The following is a 16,981-nucleotide window of genomic DNA, read 5'->3' as shown; positions in this document are numbered from 1 at the left end:
TCCCTGCTCCCGAACTCCTTTGAAGCGAATTCTAGACATTTATTTCATTTGTGAATTTTTCAGTGTGTGTTTCTAAAAGACAAGGGCTTTTAAAACATGATACTGGCTATGGACTCCATATGTCCTCCACCCTCTGCCCCCAAATCGGTATGTTGAAACCTAATCCCCAGTGTGCTGGTATTAGGAGGGCACTTTGGGAGGTGATTAGGTCATGTGGGTGGGGCCTTCACGAATAGGATGGGTAGGTTCCCTTACAAGAGGCTGAAGAGAATGGAGTTCTCCCAGCACAGGAAGACCTGGCGAGAATATGACCGTCGGTGAACCAGGAATTGGACCCTTGCCAGACACTGAATCTGCCAGAGCCTGAATCGTGGGCTTCTCAGCCTCCAGAACCATGAGAAATAATTTTTTTTGTTGTATAAAAGCTACCCAGTCCATGGTATTTTACAGCCTGAACAGGGTGAGACAGTATTAGCAACACATCTAACTTTTTCCTTGAGACATGTTTGTTGAGGAAACGGCGTGATTCGTCCTTTAGAGTTTGTCAGAGCCTAAATGTTTATTCCAGTCTGCTTGCTGTTTTGGCAGTGGGGGGAATTGTTCTCTCTGCTTCCCCCCCAGTCCCTTACTGTTTATTTGCACATACTGTGCAAAAGTAGAAAAATAAACACTTCTTACAAGTATAATTCAAGGCTGCAGCTTCATAAGCGAGGGATGACAGGAAATCACTGAAGGCAGGGCTGTGCTTAGGGATGGGAGTAGGTCCAGGTTTTCAGACATGCAAATCTCCACTGGCAACACATTTCAGGTCCTATGTGAGGAGGTGTCAGCGGTTCAAGCAGAACTGCTGGACTAACAGGTGTTCTATTTTTAATGCTTTGAGGGGTCTCCATCCTGTTTCCATAGCAGCTGTACCCATTTTATTTTTTATTTTTCTTATTGTACCCCTGAACTTAGTATTTTTTATTTTTTTGAGATAGAGTCTGTCTCCGATTACCCCAGCTAAAATGCAGTGGTGTGATCTCAGCTCACCACAGCCTTGAACTCCCGGGCTCAGGTGATCCTCCCTCCCATCCTAGTCTCCCGAGTAGCTGGGACAACAGAGGCAGGCCACTAGGCCCAGCAAACTTTTTTGTATTTTTAGTAGAGAGGAGTTTCATCATGTTGCACAGGCTGGTCTCAAACTCCTGGACTCAAGTGATCCATCTGCCTCGGCCTCCCAAAGTGCTGGGATTACAGGCATGAGCCATTGTGCCTGGCCAGCTGTACCATTTTATATTCCCACCAACAGTGCAAGAATCCCCATTTCTTCACATCTTGCTAACACTTGTTATTTTCTGGGGTGTTTTTATAGCAGCCTTCCTAATGGGGGTAACATGCTTTCTTGAGGTTTTGATTCATATTTCTCTAATGATTAGTGATGTTGAGCATCTTTTCATATACTTTTTGGCCATTTATATATCTTCTTTGGAAAAATGTCTAATCAAGTCCTTGCTCACTTTTAATTTTTATTATTTTAAAAATAGAGACAGGGTCAGGTGTGGTGGCTCATGCCCGTAATCCCAGCACTTTGGGAGGCCTAGGTGGGTGGATCACCTGAGGGTCTTTCCCCATTGAGTGGTTTTGGTACTCATCATTTGACTATATATGTGAGGGTTTATTTTGGGGCTATTCCATTTCATTAGTGTATGAGTGTATACCTGTGTTCATGCCAATATCACACTATTTTGATTACTGTAGCTCTGTAATATGTTTTAAAATCATGAAATGTGAGGCCTCTAACTTTTTTCTTTTTTAAGATTATTTTGGCTATTCAGGGTTCCTTGAAATCCTACATGAATTTTAAGATGGTTTTACTTTTCTATTTCTGTAAAAAATACCTTTTATAGGGATTGCATTGAATCTGTAGATCCACTTTGGGTAGTATGGATTTTTTTTTTTTTTTTTTTTTTTTTTTTTTTGAGACAGGGTCTTGCTCTATCACCCAGGCTGGAGTGCAGTGTTGCAGTCATGGCTCATTGCAGCCTTGAACTCTGGGCTTAAGAGATCTTCCCACCTCAACCTCCCAAGTAATTGGCACCATAGGCAGGGCTACTTTTTAAATATTTTTTTTTGTAAAAACAGGGTCTCACCATGTTGCCTAGGCTGGTCTTGAACTCCTGGCCTCAAGATATCCTCCTGCCTTGGCCTCCCAAAGTGCTGGGATTACAGGTGTGAGCCACCATGCCTGGCCCTATTTGTGTCTTTAAAATTTCTTTCAGCAATGTTTTATAGTGTTCAGTGTACAAGTCTTTCTTGCTGCTTGGTTAAATTTATTCCTATTTAATTATTCTTGATGCTATTATGAGATTTTTTTTCTTAACTTCCTTTTCTGATTGTTCACTGTTAATATATAGAAATATATGCAGCTGACTGGCTGGGCGCGGTGGCTCACACCTGTAATCCCAGCACTTTGGGAGGCCGAGGTAGGTGGGTCATGGGGTCAGGCCAGCCTGGCGAACATAGTGAAACCCTGTCTCTACTAAAAATACACAGAATTAGCCCGGTGTGGTGGCGGGCACCTGTAATCCCAGCTACTCAGGAGGCTGGGGCAAGAGAATCGCTTGAACCTGGGAGGCAGAGGTTGCAGTGAGCAGAGATCGCGCCACTGCACTCCAGCCCAGGCAACAGTGCTACAGTGGTAGACTCCGTCTCAAAAAAAAAAAAAAAAAAAAAAAAAAAAAAAAGGAAAGAAATGCAGCTGACTTTTGTGTGTTGACTTTGTTTCCTGCAACTTTACTGAATTTATTTGAAGTTTTTTTCTTGTGGAATCTTTAAGGTTGTCTACATGTAAGATGTCATCTGTGAGATAATTTTAACTTCTTCCTTTCCAACTGGGGTATCTTTCCTTTCTTCTTCTTGCCTAATTGCTCTGGCTAGAACTTCCAGTACTACATTGAGTTGAAGTGGTGAATGCAGGCTTGTTCCTGCTCTCAGAGGGTAAGCTTCCAGTCGTTCACCACTGACTATGATGATGTCAGCTGTGACCCTAGATGGGCTGTGTCATGTTGAGGTCGTTTCCCTCTATTCTAGCTTGTTGAGCGTGTTTATCAGGAACGGGTGTTGAATGTGTGCATGTGGTGAACTGCAGGGGAGCTGGCTCCTGAGGTTTGCTTGGATTTGGGTTTGATCTCTGTGGTAAGAATACTTGATGCATATTCTCTCATCAGGAAGCATATGATGGCGAGTTCTCTCCCTCTAGGGAATTAACAGCTATTAAGGCTGTTACTTCCCACTTAGGTCCATTATTTCACTGGAAGTTACAACATAGAGAGATTTCAATTCAATGATTTCTACTTTGTTTGGCAGCTGGAATACTTCTATAAAAAGAAACTTCCCTGTGATAGTGGTCATGTGAATCTACATCATCTAAAATCGCATGGAACTAAACATAAACGAGTGCTGATATACTGATGAAACTGAAACCAGATCTATGGATTGTACCAATGCATTTCTTGGTTGTGAAACTATTCTATAGTAGTGAAAAATGTTACCACTGGCAGAACGGTGTGAAGGGTACATGGGACCTTTCTGTACTATCTTTTTGGCAACTTCTTATGAATCTTTTTTTTTTTTTTTTTTTTTTTTTGAGACGGAGTTTCGCTCTTGTTACCCAGGCTGGCGTGCAATGGCGCGATCTCGGCTCACCGCAACCTCCACCTCCCAGGTTCAGGCAATTCTCCTGCCTCAGCCTCCTGAGTAGCTGGGATTACAGGCACGCGCCACCATGCCCACCTAATTTTTTGTATTTTTAGTAGAGACGGGGTCTCGATCTCTTGACCTTGTGATCCACCCGCCTTGGCCTCCCAAAGTGCTGGGATTACAAGCGTGAGCCACCGCGCCCGGCGATTTTTTTTTTTTTTTTCTTGAGACACGGTCTCATTCTATCACCCAGGCTACAGTGCAGTGGCACAATCACAGCTCACTTTAGCCTCAACCTCCTGGGCTTAGGTGATCCTCCTACCTCAGCCTTCTGAGTAACTGAGACCACAGGTGTACGTCAACTCACTGGCTAGTTGTTTTTTTTCCAATTATGTGTAGAGACAGAGTCTCCCTGTGTTGCCCAGGCTGGTCTCAAACTCCTGGGCTCAAGTGGTCTTCCTGCCTTGGCCTCCCAAAGTGTTGGGATTACAGGCATGAGCCACCACACCTGACCTTATTCTTTTTTTTTTTTTTCCCCCCAACCAAAAAAAAAAAAAAAGAAAGAACAACTGTTACAACCATTTTTAGCTCTTAGGTAGTACAGACACAGGAGGCAGGCTGGATTTGGGCCACAGGCAGTAATTTGCCAGTCTTTGCCCCAGGGCTAGGAGAGGAATCGCTGGTGGAAGGGCCACAGGCCTCTCCACGGTGACTTCATCAGTTTGGACTCTCACCTGTTTCCTTCAAGGCATTCCATCTAATGCACTGCTCCTCTAGTTCTGGGATCAAAGAACATGTGTGCTCCTTACTACTCAATTAATAAATATCCTTTATGAGAGAAACTGAAAATGTATGCAAACGACGATTTTTTTTTTTTTTTTTTTTGCAAACGACAAGATTTTTAAAGTTACCTATAATCAGCCAGGCACTCATGCCTGTAATCCCAGCACTTTGGGAGGCCAAGGTGGGTGGACCACTTGAGGTCAGGAGTTCAAGACCAGCCTCACCAACACAGTGAAACCCAGTCTCTACTAAAAATACAAAATTAGCCAGGCGTGGTGGTAGGTGCCTATAGTCCCAGCTTCTTGGGAGGCTGAGGCAGAAGCTCTTGAGGTGGAGGTTGCAGTGAGCTGAGTTTGTGCCACTGCACTCCAGCCTGCACAACAAAAGCAAAACTCCAGCTCAAAAAAAGGAAAGTTACCTATAATCCTTCCAGTTGGAGAGAACCAAAGTTAAAACTCTGTCTATCCCTTCAGGTTTTTTTCTTATATACACATACCACGAATTTACCCTATAGAGGCACATCTATTGATATGCTTCTGAAAACGAAACACAAGCCTCTGTTTCTGCCCTGCCACCCTCAGCCTGTTGGCAAGGTGTTCCCTCCTGGTCTCAAAATGGCTGCAGCGGGTGCAACATGACATCCTCGTGTAATGGAAGGCAAAGGCCAGACAATGGGAAGAGAACATGTCCCTTCTTTGAGTGTCTTTTTGAGAGTAAGGAAACAGTTTTAGAAATTCCTCAAAATACTGCTTCAGGCCAGGTGCGATGACTCACACCTGTAATCCCAGCAGTTTGGGAGGCCAAGGCAGGCAGATCACCGGAGGTCGGGAGTTCAAGACCAGCCTGACCAACAGGGTGAAACCCCATCTCTACTAAAGCCGGGCATGGTGGTACATGCCTGTAATCCCAGCTACTCGGGAGGCTGAGGCAGGAGAATCACTTGAACCCAGGAGGTGAAGATTGCAGTGACAGCGAGCCGAGATCGCACCACTGCACTCCAGCCTGGGCGACAGAACAAGACTCCGTTTGAAACAAAAAAGAAAACACATTGCTTCATTCTCCTGCCAAATAAGGTCATAGACCCATTTCTCAGCCAATCTCAGACAAGCAGAGAGACTGACCAGGAACAGCCTGAGCTGAGAACCGACTTTGTTTCCCCCTGAAGCATGCAGTCACTCATTACACGAACCACATGGGTTCTCTCACCAAAGACATCAGGGCAGAGGGAAGAAGTTGTGGTTGAAAGGAACCACCAGGTCTGACGTATTAGGGATCAATGGGTGTGTGCTAGAGCACCAGTATGTGTATTTTTATAAAAGGATGCACTAAAATTTCTACTTTCATTTTTCATCATTTTGAAATCTCAAACAGCATTTAAGGAGAGGGTGAAATGTTTCTCTCTCTAAAGGTGGTAAAATGCTGGCCTGATAACATTCTCAACATGTTTCCACGTCCTTAGGATCCTGAATTGTTGGTGTTCTATCATTATTTATCTCACCATCCCCTATTCATGGACAAAGAGGTCGTTGCCCATTTTTCCTCATTCAGACATTGCCAGGATGACCATTCTCGGTGCGCAGTTTGTATGCACTTTCCTTTTCATGTGAGTGGAACTGCTCAGCCATTTGCAGGCTTTGGAGAGCTGTCACCACAGTGGCCTCTGGAGAGTGTGAGCCAGCTGCCCTCCCACCAGCAGATAGGAGCGTACAGCTCATCTTCACCACAAGATGAACCAACTACATTTTTGTGGCCTTTTTTTTTTTTTTTTTTGTAAGCAAAGACTTATTTTCTTCCCCATTTACATCACGGCATTAGCTGGCAGCTGCCTCTATGTGCAGAGATCCCTTCTGTCCCTGGCACTAAGCTGGTCCCAACTGATGCTAAGACCCCCAGGTCTGCCAGGCAGCCTGCCCAGGCAGGGGGAGTGTGGCTGACACCTCTCTCCTGAAGGCCCGTAAGTATTCACAAAGAGGACCTCCATTTATGGGGCACTTACCGTTACCCAGGGCCTTGAAATGACTGTACTGGCCCCTGACCCCCACTGCCCTTCATGTCTCCCATCTTCTCTGGCTAGAGGTAGAGGGCCGCGTTGTCCCTTGCTTAGGGTGGGAAGGGGTTGCCTCCAAGAGTCGGTGGGGTTCCCCTCCAGGCCAGCTTCATTCCCCTAGCGCCCTGTGGAGTAAGAACAGGGCTCTCAACTCGGTGCGTGAACCTCCAGCCTCCTGCCAGCTTTCTAGCCTCTAAGGAAAATATTTCTTGCCTCGATTGCTCCCCTCTACCCTGAGAGCTTTTTCTAGGAGGTGGGAAGGTTGAAATACAAATAAAACATACCCTGTTCCCTCCGTGGGAATGAGGTGCCCGCTCAGGACCACCCCCAACCTTTGCTGCCAGGGCTCCGTTCCGTCCCGGCTGACATTCTGCTCAGCACAGCACAGTTCCACCTCGCAGCCGCCCTCGCAGGCAGGTCTGGTCTGGAAAATTCTGCTTTCTGTTTGCCAGAGTCCTCATCACTCTCATTGTGCCTCCCTGACACCAAGGAATATACTTATACTCCCAAGGAACATAAGGTTCTTATACTCCCAAATATGCTTTTACTCTGAAGGAATGTGAGATTCTTACACTCCAAAGGAATATAAGATCACATCCATCTTGAGGACAATCCAGGCAAGTGTCAGCTGCCACTTGTCATCACACTTGCAGTTTTTCTTACGGTGGAGAAACATTTCTCTGAATCTGGGTTTCCACCAAAAGCAGGACAAAGGGAGCCCACTGTGGCCTTGGGAGTCTCCCCCGGGGTGAGGTGAAGCGCAGGCTGGGAAGGAACCAGGAAACTCAGCTCTTGCCTCCTGGCCGGGGCCAGGACAGCTTCTCCTGCCTGGTTTCGTTTTACATCACATGCATTTTTGGTGTGTGCCTGTTACCATCAGCAGCTCGGATGCCTTTCGAAGTACGTGGGGGTATAGATGAACTCATGCCCCTTCTTCCCCAACACGCCACTGCCTCCAATCAGGGCTATGGACAGCCCCACTCCTGCGGCAGGGCGCGTTCAGTGACAGAAGATCCCCCATCAGGCAAAGGTCTGTGGGGGACTGGAGAGCAGGAGACCAGGCAGCCCTGCAGCCTGGGCCAGCAGCCAGCCCTGGGGAGGAAGGGCTCCTAGCATTGTGAGGAGAAGCTGAGCCTGGCTGGGGGCTGAGTTGCACATGCTCCTCACTGAAGGCCAAAGGTAGGAACAGACACAGGCCAGCCTGATCCAAGCCCTGCTCCTAAGCACTGTACTTCCTGGTGACATGGCTGCCAGCAGCCCAGAGGCTAGGTAGCTGTGTGCCGCAGAGCCCAGTCTAGGAGGTATGACCTGTGCCTCTGCAAAGCCACCTGAACGTGAATACAGAGACTGGCTCCAATTCAGCAGCAACACTTTAATTCTAAGTAAGCATCCAGTGACGTCTTCCATCTATTCCCACTCTCTTGAACAAGAGTCCAGTGAGATGACGCAGGGGCTCCCACATGGCAGCCACAGGTCCCGCATCTCTCACCTGCCTTCTCCTCCCAACCCAAAGCCTCAGCAAGAAGAGCAGCACATCACTGCTCAGGAAACAGGGGCCTAACAGGGGCCCCTCACAGCTCCCTTGGGGGAGAAAAATGAGTAAGCCTGGCCTTCATAATGCTTCTTAAAACAAAAATCCAGCACTCTTTTAACAAAGGAAATAATGAAAAGGAATGTAAGATTCACACCCATCTTGACGACAGTTCGAGCTTTGCAGATCCCTACTTGGAGAAACCATCAGAGGCTTTGGTATAAGCCTTTGCCCACCGTCCAGACCATGCCCACTGTCCAGGTGGGAGTAGGGAGCCGCCCCCGTCCTGGCCTGAGGCTCTGGCTCTGCAGGGCTGCCAGGGGACTTCTGACCACTGATGTACATCTTCCCATCCAACCACAGGCCCACTGCTCACCAGCACTTTGCGCTCATCCTGAAGCCAGTAAAGCCCTGCAGAGCAGCCAGGGAGACCCGCTCAAGGGCACCAGAGGCCATGGCAAGAAAATGGCCAGAGGAAGGAGGATGGGAGGGGGCAAGGATGCTAGCCAGTCTTCCCCGCTCTGTTACATGCCTGTAACAGCAAAGCCCCTCAATGTCTGTTGGAGAACCGTTTGGGAAATGGCAGAAGCCTAAAGGGAAGGGGGCTGGCTCTGTAGTCTCTTGAGGGCTTTACCTGTTAGATGGAAGACCCGGGGCTCTAGAGACGCCTTCCCGAGGACACTGCTTCATGACTCCTCATCAGGACACTCAGGTGCGGTTTCCTACCCGCCCCCAGCAAGGGCAGCATACACTGGCACACATTTGGCAGGAGGGGCACCTTTTCTCTTCTGCATGTGAAAACCTTGTCAGTGGCAGAGAATGGCCACTGAGCTTCTACCCCACACAGGAATCAGGCAGCAGTTCCAGCCCTGAGCCACCCCAGGCCACACCCGTACCCAAGCCTACCTGCTCCTCAGCAGAAGCACCCTAGTCTCGGCCACCCTGCTGAGGACTCTCTGAGTATGTGGGCCTTGTGGGAACACAATCCCAAGACTTCATGAGGTCAAGCCTTGCTGACGGCACCTTTGCCAAGGTTTTTTTTTTTTTTTTTTTTTTGAGACGGAGTTTTGCTCTCGTTACCCAGGCTGGAGTGCAATGGTGCGATCTTGGCTCACCGCAACCTCCGCCTCCTGGGTTCAGGCAGTTCTCTTGCCTCAGTCTCCTGAGTAGCTGGGATTACAGGCACGCGCCACCATGCCCGGCTAATTTTTTGTATTTTTAGTAGAGACGGGGTTTCACCATGTTGACCAGGATGGTCTCGATCTCTTGACCGCGTGATCCACCCGTCTCGGCCTCCCAAAGTGCTGGGATTACAGGCTTGAGCCACTGCGCCCGGCCTGCCAAGGATTTTAAGAAGGATCCCCAGTCACCCATCTTTCAGCATTCCATGGCACACAAAGGAATCCTGTGGGCTAACCTGGGCGACTCTGGCGCTCAGGGCTGCCCCTTGATGTCATGCCAGCCAGCCTGCCCGGACTGCCCAGCCCAGCCCCCCCGCCCACTGTAAAAAGGAGTGGCTGGCTTGGGTGGGGGCCGGGAGGGCTTCAGTTCTGCCCCTGGACGGAGTGTCTGAGCTCCAGATGATGGAACGGAGCCACCCTCAGCCTGGCCCTGGCCCAGCCCCCGACAAACTTGATCTCAAGGACCTAGGAGAAGCCAGCCCCTTTCCCTATGAGACCTCGCACACCAAGTCACAGGGGGCTACAGGCTGCAGAACGCATGGGATTTATTCCAAGAACGAGCTGCGCACAGTGGCGCCTGTGGTGGAGGGGCTGCTGGCTAAGGCCTGGCTCCCCCCAGCGCTCCCTGGCTCCAGCCTTCACTCCTCCTCAAGTATTCCTCCTACACGCCACAGCTCTCCTGTCCCATGGCCCAGACTCAGAAGAAAATAAATATACACGCAGGAAGATATAGTTAAGCTGCGTATTTTTGTATCTTCTACGCATTCACTGCCCCAAATAGAATTATTGGGTGTGCTAAAGGTAGACAGCAGCAATTTGTTATTCTCAGGCAAAGACATTTGAAAAAATCGACCAGAAAAAGACTTCCATGGCCTTTTGTTACAAAGGTGAGCCAAGATTGCTGAGGAACATGGGGTGCCCTGATCTCTTGAGGGCACTCTCCCAGGCTGCTGACCTCACTTGGCCAGCAGGGGGCAGAGGAGGCTCACAGGAGATGACGTTGTGCTGGTATCTCCTGGGAAAAGTCCCATAAGCCCCTCTCCCCTCTGCAAACCCTGGGGCCCCTCCACCAAGCCCCCACATGCTCTTCCTCTACAGCATCATTTTCAGGTCTCAGCTAAAAGTGTGAGGCCAGGTGTGACATGGCTGGGGCATCGGACTGGTGATGTGGGGGCAGATGGAAATGGGATCTGACCTTTTCGTTGCTTTACCTGTGAATTTTAGATTCGGAAATAAAGAAATCCTGGCAAACAACTGAGTTTGCAAAGCAACTTACATCTGGGAGATCGGACCCTGAACTTCAGGGGAGAGTGAATTCTGGCAGGGGTGAGAGAACAATCTGGTCTCAGATCCCTAATCCCACTCCCCCAGGGACAGGCAAAGGTCCCCACCCTCTGACCTCCTCTCTTCTCCACTGAAAGGAAATGGTGGAGACCTAAATTAAGCAAGGCAACGGCTCAAATTACGGGGTTAAAGTGAGGGACTAAAAAAGATCATACTTTAGGTCTATCAGGTACAAATTTACTTTTCATGCAAAAAGTAAACAGCGTGCTTCCTGCCTGGCTGGCCTGCTCTGACTCTGGGAGTGAGGCGAAGTGGCAGGATCAGGCCTGGCCTCTCATTCCTGGCACAAGTCCTGGAAGGTCCTGAGGTCAGTTCCTCCTGACATCCAGAGGCCATGCTGCCTGACACCGAAGAGATGGAGACGTGCTTGCTCCAGGTAGGGTCTATGCGGGCCCACTGTGTCCCCAAAGAAGCAGGCATGCACATGATGAATTCAACCACGCCAGGGTGCCAGGTTCCAAGGCTCCCTATGACCCAGAACCACATACAGAAGTTGGCAACGGCCCTTCGATGAGCTGAGCAGTTTGAGGCTTGTCAAAGTGGAGGTGAGGAGAGGATGCAAGTCAGTGACTCGGTTCCATCTGGACATGACTGGCAGCTCCTTACCCTGAGACAGCCAAGGGGGACAGGACCCAGGGACAGGGCAGGAGGTGTGTGTGTGTGTGCATGGAGCATCCTCATCCAACTCCAGGCTGCTGGGGCTCCAGGTCAGGGTGGGAGGGGGGAGCACTGGGTGCTGCTGCTCTGGCCCCTGCCCCAGTGCTTTGGGGACCCCAGCATGGGTGACAAATGGGATCCAACGTGGTAGGGAACTGGGAGAGGGGAAAGAAGATGGAACCGTGATTAGCAGCAAAAGTGGCAGCAGTGAGCAGACACCACAGGGCCTCAGCACAGCGGTCTCCAATTAGACAAAAGAACAACCGAGTACGAGAATGGCAGGGAGGGAGATCAGGTGGCAGGAGGCGACTATGAGGTTCCCAGCACTTTGCTGTAAAAACGCATGAATTTAAACCTAATCAAGACAGCAATTGCGGGTCAGCAGAAACCCTGTGCCTCTAGCTTTTCCCTCTAGAGGGCGCTCTGACCCCAAAAGATAAAAACCCAGGGTTGCAGCTTGCAGGGGGCTCTAAAGAAGATACCAGAAGGTACTAGTGTGAACATTCAGAACGTGCCCAGAGAAGGGCAGCAGCCGCCTGCCACCCAGGTAGACAGGCTATGAGGTGCCAATCAGGTACAGGAAAAAAGGTCACTCCATTTCTGAGGGAGCCCAGGAAGTATTGCAAAGGGGAGTGGGAGGTCTTCAAGATTTCTGGGCCCTGCCACTTAGGTCAGAATTGCTGCTGTGGAGGCATCTTGATGACTCAAAGGCAGGCGGCTGGCCCCTGGCTCTGCCAGTCTGGTGGGGGTGGGATGAAGGCAGTGGCTGGAGACTGGTGCAACTGTAGATGGTACTCCTCCCGGCATGGGACCACAGGGGTCCTCTGGGTGCATGGGCGGGCGGGCACCCCAGCTTCACCGATGACTGGGGCCTGGCCCAGTGCTCCCTCCCCTCTGTGGGCTGAGGAGCTACAGTGAGAGCGGAGGCTGGCTCAGGGAGGAGTGGGGAGATGACAGTTTCTCAACAAGTCACCTGGCTCCAGATGCCTGGCAAGTTCCGGGTTAAGGTGACTCTGCAGCCGGTGCCTCACTCCGCCCTCTTATGTCCTGAAGGGGCTGCTGGATGCACACACCTCTTCAAGGGCCCTGCTGAGTGTCTGTAGGCAGCAAACTCCCATCCTGGGCCTGCCTGCCTGAAGCCTTGGCACCTGGCATCAAAGTAGCTCCTGCTCATCGTCCTCAGAGCCGGAGGGGCCCTGGCGCACCTCCTCGTACCACTTGTTGGTTAGAGTTTTCATCTGGATGCGCCCGTGGTGCAGATCCTGGGTGGAGAGACACAACCAAGCTGTCAATGCATCAGGGGCAGGGCCAAGGAAGGGTGGGGAGGCTGCTGGGTGTCTTGTGTGGGGTGTCTGGGGAGGAGGTGGGAGGGCAGGGTGATGGCCACAGCAACTTCAGTTTCAGCTGAACAAACTGAGCTGGGGTTGTTCTTTGTGGAGTGGAGATCACAGGAGGCCTCATTCAGAAAGGAGGAGGTAGCATGGCGTGAGTGTAAAAACGTGGCCTCTGGAGTCAGACACACTTGGCTCTGTTCCCGGTTTTACCCATATTGGCTGTGACCTTGCGGGGTTACTGCACCCCATTAAGCCTCCATCTCCTCAGCTGTCAAGGAGACAGCCACAGCCACTGCACGGGATGCTGGAGAAGGAAGCGGTGGCGGTCACGGTCACCGGAGCTGCCTGGCTCCTGGAAGAGCGCACAGGCCGCTAGCTATCAGGTCTGCCCAAGAGTGGAAAACAGGCCTGCTCAGAAACAGAGGGGGCAGCAGTGGGAAGAGCCCCACCCTGACCCAAGGCCTCCAACCACCAAGAGGCCAGAAGTGCTCTGAGGGACAGAAGCAGAGCTTTGAGCCTGGGCCACCGCCTGGGGCCCTGGTATGTTGGAAATTCCTCAGCTCCGATTCACTAGTTGGTTGATACCCTGAGTCTATCATCCAGAAAAACCAAACTGTGTTAACGTCTATTATTAACCTCGCACTAAATGTGGCAGTGAAGGAAAAACAGCAGATGCCAAGTTCCACAAGCACACCCAGCCTCCAGACCGGGAGGCGGCGGCCTGGCAGGCCCACGTGAGCCTTCCTGCCTCCCCTCTCTTGCTCCACCCGACCCTGGGCAACTGCAGGTCCTGAAGGAGGCAGGCAAGGGACCCCAGAGAATGTAGTCTGGCCGGTGTCCCACCTCCTGTGTCAGCCTCCGAGTGAAGAAGGGGTTCAGGTACTTGGCGTCCAGCCACATGAAGCCTTTGAGGTCCTGCCGCCTGATGTAGTGGGCCTCGTACTCCTCCTCTGTGAGCTCCGACAGGTGCTCCGACTCCACAGTGTTGCCCTGAGTGGGGAGGAAAGGCGGTCTGATAGCCATCAGCTGACACCATCAGGGGACATCTCCTGGAATCCCCACCACCACCCAATCTGCCGGTGTCCCCAACCCTAACTCCACTTGACCATCGGTGCAGGGTGATGGTGGGCAGCAGACAGCCTCCTGGAAGCCTGCAGGGAGGCAGGAAGGTTCATCAGGGCACAATGGATGCCTAGGACCCCAGCTAGGACAACTTAATCAGAAGGACCAGGCCAGGCTGGGGCTTGGTTTTTAAGCTTTTACGTGACTCTCTTATGCAACCAGGACTGGAACTGTCGTTCTGGGCTTTTCATTACCAGTAAATTGCACAGGGAGACTCTTTCTGCCTCTTTGCCTGTGGCTCCAACAGCTAGGACTCCACTATGGGTAGCCTTTTGCCAATCAAGCCAGGAGAGGGGAGGGGAGAAGGACGCGTCCTGTAGGAATTGGGAAGGGATGAAGAAAAGGACCCCATGTGGAGGGGAGGGCCAGAGGTGAAGAGGCGGGGCTCCGGTCACTGTGGATGTCCGGCACTCCCCACAGGGAGGAGAAGCTGACAGGCTCTGAGTGCAGTGGCCCGCGCTGCTGGAGGAGCCCTGGTGGGGCCATAGTGACGTGTGCTCTACAGCTTCACTGCAGGTGGTGGGGGAGGGGCAGGTGCAGGAAGGGAGAGGACGGCAGGGGAGGGGAGGGCATTCAGATGCTGTGAACAGCGCTTGTCAGACACTGGTCTGCATCAAAATCTACCTGGGGTGGGGGGGGGGCCTTGTGAAACACAAAATAGTGGGCCCAGTGGAGTCACATGCAGAGCAGCTAAGTCAGTAGGTCTGAGCGGGCTTGGGAATCTGCATATCTAACAAGTTCCCAGTGATGCTGCTGGTCTGGGGACCCCATTTTGAGGACTGCTGATCAGTGTGGTGGTGAAGAGTGCAAGCGCGAGAGTCTGTGCCTGCAGCTGTGTGATCTGATTCTCTTGATGCCTCAGCATCCTCATCTGCAAAATGGGTATAATGAAAGCATCAGTTTCTGGCAGGCTATTGGGACAATCTGAGATAGTCCAAGGAAAACACAAGCACTGACTGCCACAGAAAACATTCCAGAAACTCAGCAGTTCATCCTCAGAGGAGCTGTCCTGTTTCTGCTAGGACTGTGCTTCGCCAAGTGTATTCACAGGATCAGATGCAGCAGCACCACCTGGTGACTTTTTAGAAATGCAAATTCTTAGCCTGGGCCACACAGTGAGACCCTGTCTCTACTAAAAATAAGAAAAAAAATTAGCTGGGTGGGGTTGCGCCTGCCTGGAGTTCTGGCTACTTCAGAGGCTGAAGTGGGAAGATCACTTGAGCCCAAGAGGTCAGGGCTGCAGTGAGCCATGATCACATCACGGCACTTCAGCCCGCGCAACAGAGTGAGACCCTGTCTCAAAAATAAATAAGAATAAGTAAGAAGAAACACAAATTCTTTCGGACCCCACGCCAGACCTATGAGATGCTGGTGTGGGACCTAGCAGCCTGTGCGTACCAAGTCCCCCGCTAATTCTGATACCCAGAAAGGCCTGAGCTAGAGCTTTTGTGAAAAACAAGAAAGTTGGTAGATACGAGATGGGGGCAAAGGGCCTCTTAGTGTGACGGAAGTTCAGAAGAGCCAGGTCTGATGGCCATCTGGAAAGTTTCCAGCCACACTGCAGAGGCTGAGGGGCCCAGCATGGAAACGGGAGGCCATGGTTTTGCCAGCCCCAACTCCAGTGCTGGCAGTGGAAGGCCACTTGAGGACTCCTGGGCCTCTGATGACTGATTAAAGTGACTGAGGCCTAGAATATGGGAACTAGAAAGAGAGGCACGGTGGTTGGTAGAGGTAGCAGGAGGGTGGGCTGGAGCCCAGAGCAGCCTCTGCTTAGGTCAGAGGGCCTGGCTTCGTGCAGGGGTCCTGAGGATGAAGACAGGGCGGAAGCAGCCTGGTGGCAGGGGCGGTCACTTGCAGGTAGAAGAGGTGGGCAGGCCGCAGAGCTTCACTTCTCCCTACTGCTGGGGCCTGGGGACCTCCAACCCCATACCGTGTCTGTCCCTGAGGGAGGGGACCCCTCACAGGGCCCTCACAAGCACTGCAAGCCATCCTCCCCACCTCAGGCCCCCAACAGGTGGTTTTTACTAAATGCTGGAAAATGATGGGATTTTGAAACCTTCAAACCTGGGTCCTGACAGGTGTTTCAGCTGCTGGCAGTACAGAGGCACTGCTGGGAGAGTATGGCACAGGCCCAGACTCCTGCAGTGCCCCACGGAGCTTCAGACAGGGAGCAGATGGGTTCTCCCACAGCCTCCCCAGCTGCAGCAGATCATGGCCACCAGACACCCCCATCCCAAGAGCCATGCTTTACAACTCAAGTTCCGTCACATCCTTCTCAGGGGGAACAACTGGTGTGTGTGCGTGTGCAGGATGTGGGTAAAGTGTGTATGTGGAGGTGCTGGGTGTCCTCAAAGCAAGGCTCATCTCCCCACTTCCTGACAGTTGGGGCCACCAGCTGTGCAGCAGGCCAGCCCCCCGCCCCACCCTGGAGGCGCATGGTACAGACCATCTTCTCCGTCTTGCTGAGGTTGACATCCTTCTTGTTCCTGCGGCGAGCTTTGGCGTCCTCAATGTCCATGAGGCGGATGAGGGGCATGGTGCTGCCGCCCAGCAGCAGGATGGTGAAGAGCACGATGACGATGGTGGTGGTGCCGATGAGCTGCCGCTTCTCCATGGGCTCCAGATCCAGGTGCAGGCTCAGGGCATAGGGGATGGCCCCCCGCAGGCCTGGGGGACGGCGAACAGAGTGAGAAGACACGGAGAGGAGGCAGCAGCTTCATGGGCTGGCTTCCCTGGAAATCCGACTGGCCCAGCACTGTGACCAGCAACTATTCTAATGGCCCCACTGAAGAGCGTGTGCTCGCCCTGCGAGGCTTTGAGGTGAGAAGCGCAGGCCACAGACATTTGGGGACCACAGACTCACCCTTATGCCCCCTTGGGTAGATCAACGAGGTGCCCTACCCCAGCTACAGAGCACCACGTGCAGGTGCAGGAGGACTTATCAAGGCTGACGCCCGTGTCGTAGAAACTGTAGGACAGCTGCTGTGGGCCAAGCCCTCAGGTGTGTGCGCCAGGCCCAGGCAGGTGCTAGGGCGGGCAGAGCCTCGCTGGATCTTTACAGGAATCCTCACCAAGCAGCGATACTCTCGTCCATAACACACAGATGAGGGACCGAGGCCAAGAGCAGCATGTCCCGCCTGGGGCCACTCAGCTAATCCCCACAACAGCACAGGATGCCATGTGTCCAGCACCCCTCGTATCTCAAGATGCTACCCCTGCGGAGGCCCCTGGTGGCACTGACAGGGCTCTGGGCTGCTTAGGTGATAATGAGAGGCTGGCTGGTCCTCTGTGAGGCTACTAG

At 51.8% G+C, this 16,981-nt stretch overlaps 1 protein-coding gene across 2 annotated transcripts in view; it reads right to left on the bottom strand.

Moving 5' to 3' along the window:
* Positions 1–10,728: 10,728 nt before the first annotated feature.
* SLC9A8 (solute carrier family 9 member A8) overlaps positions 10,729–16,981 on the bottom strand; it is an 85,298-nt gene continuing 79,045 nt past the window's right edge. For both annotated transcript variants that reach the window (XM_003932560.4, XM_010343112.3), the window contains exons 14-16: positions 16,127–16,347; positions 13,402–13,548; positions 10,729–12,486 (exon numbers count right to left, since the gene is read on the bottom strand). In XM_003932560.4, coding sequence (XP_003932609.1) covers positions 12,379–12,486; positions 13,402–13,548; positions 16,127–16,347 — 476 coding nt within the window. In that variant the 3' untranslated portion in view covers positions 10,729–12,378. The remainder of the gene's footprint in view (positions 12,487–13,401; positions 13,549–16,126; positions 16,348–16,981) is intronic.

Source organism: Saimiri boliviensis, chromosome 9 (genome assembly GCF_048565385.1).
Source record: "Saimiri boliviensis isolate mSaiBol1 chromosome 9, mSaiBol1.pri, whole genome shotgun sequence".
In the NCBI taxonomy this organism is placed as follows: Eukaryota; Metazoa; Chordata; class Mammalia; order Primates; family Cebidae; genus Saimiri; species Saimiri boliviensis.
The sequence above is the reverse complement of the archived record's forward strand: the minus strand, read 5'-3'. Positions and strand labels throughout refer to the sequence as shown.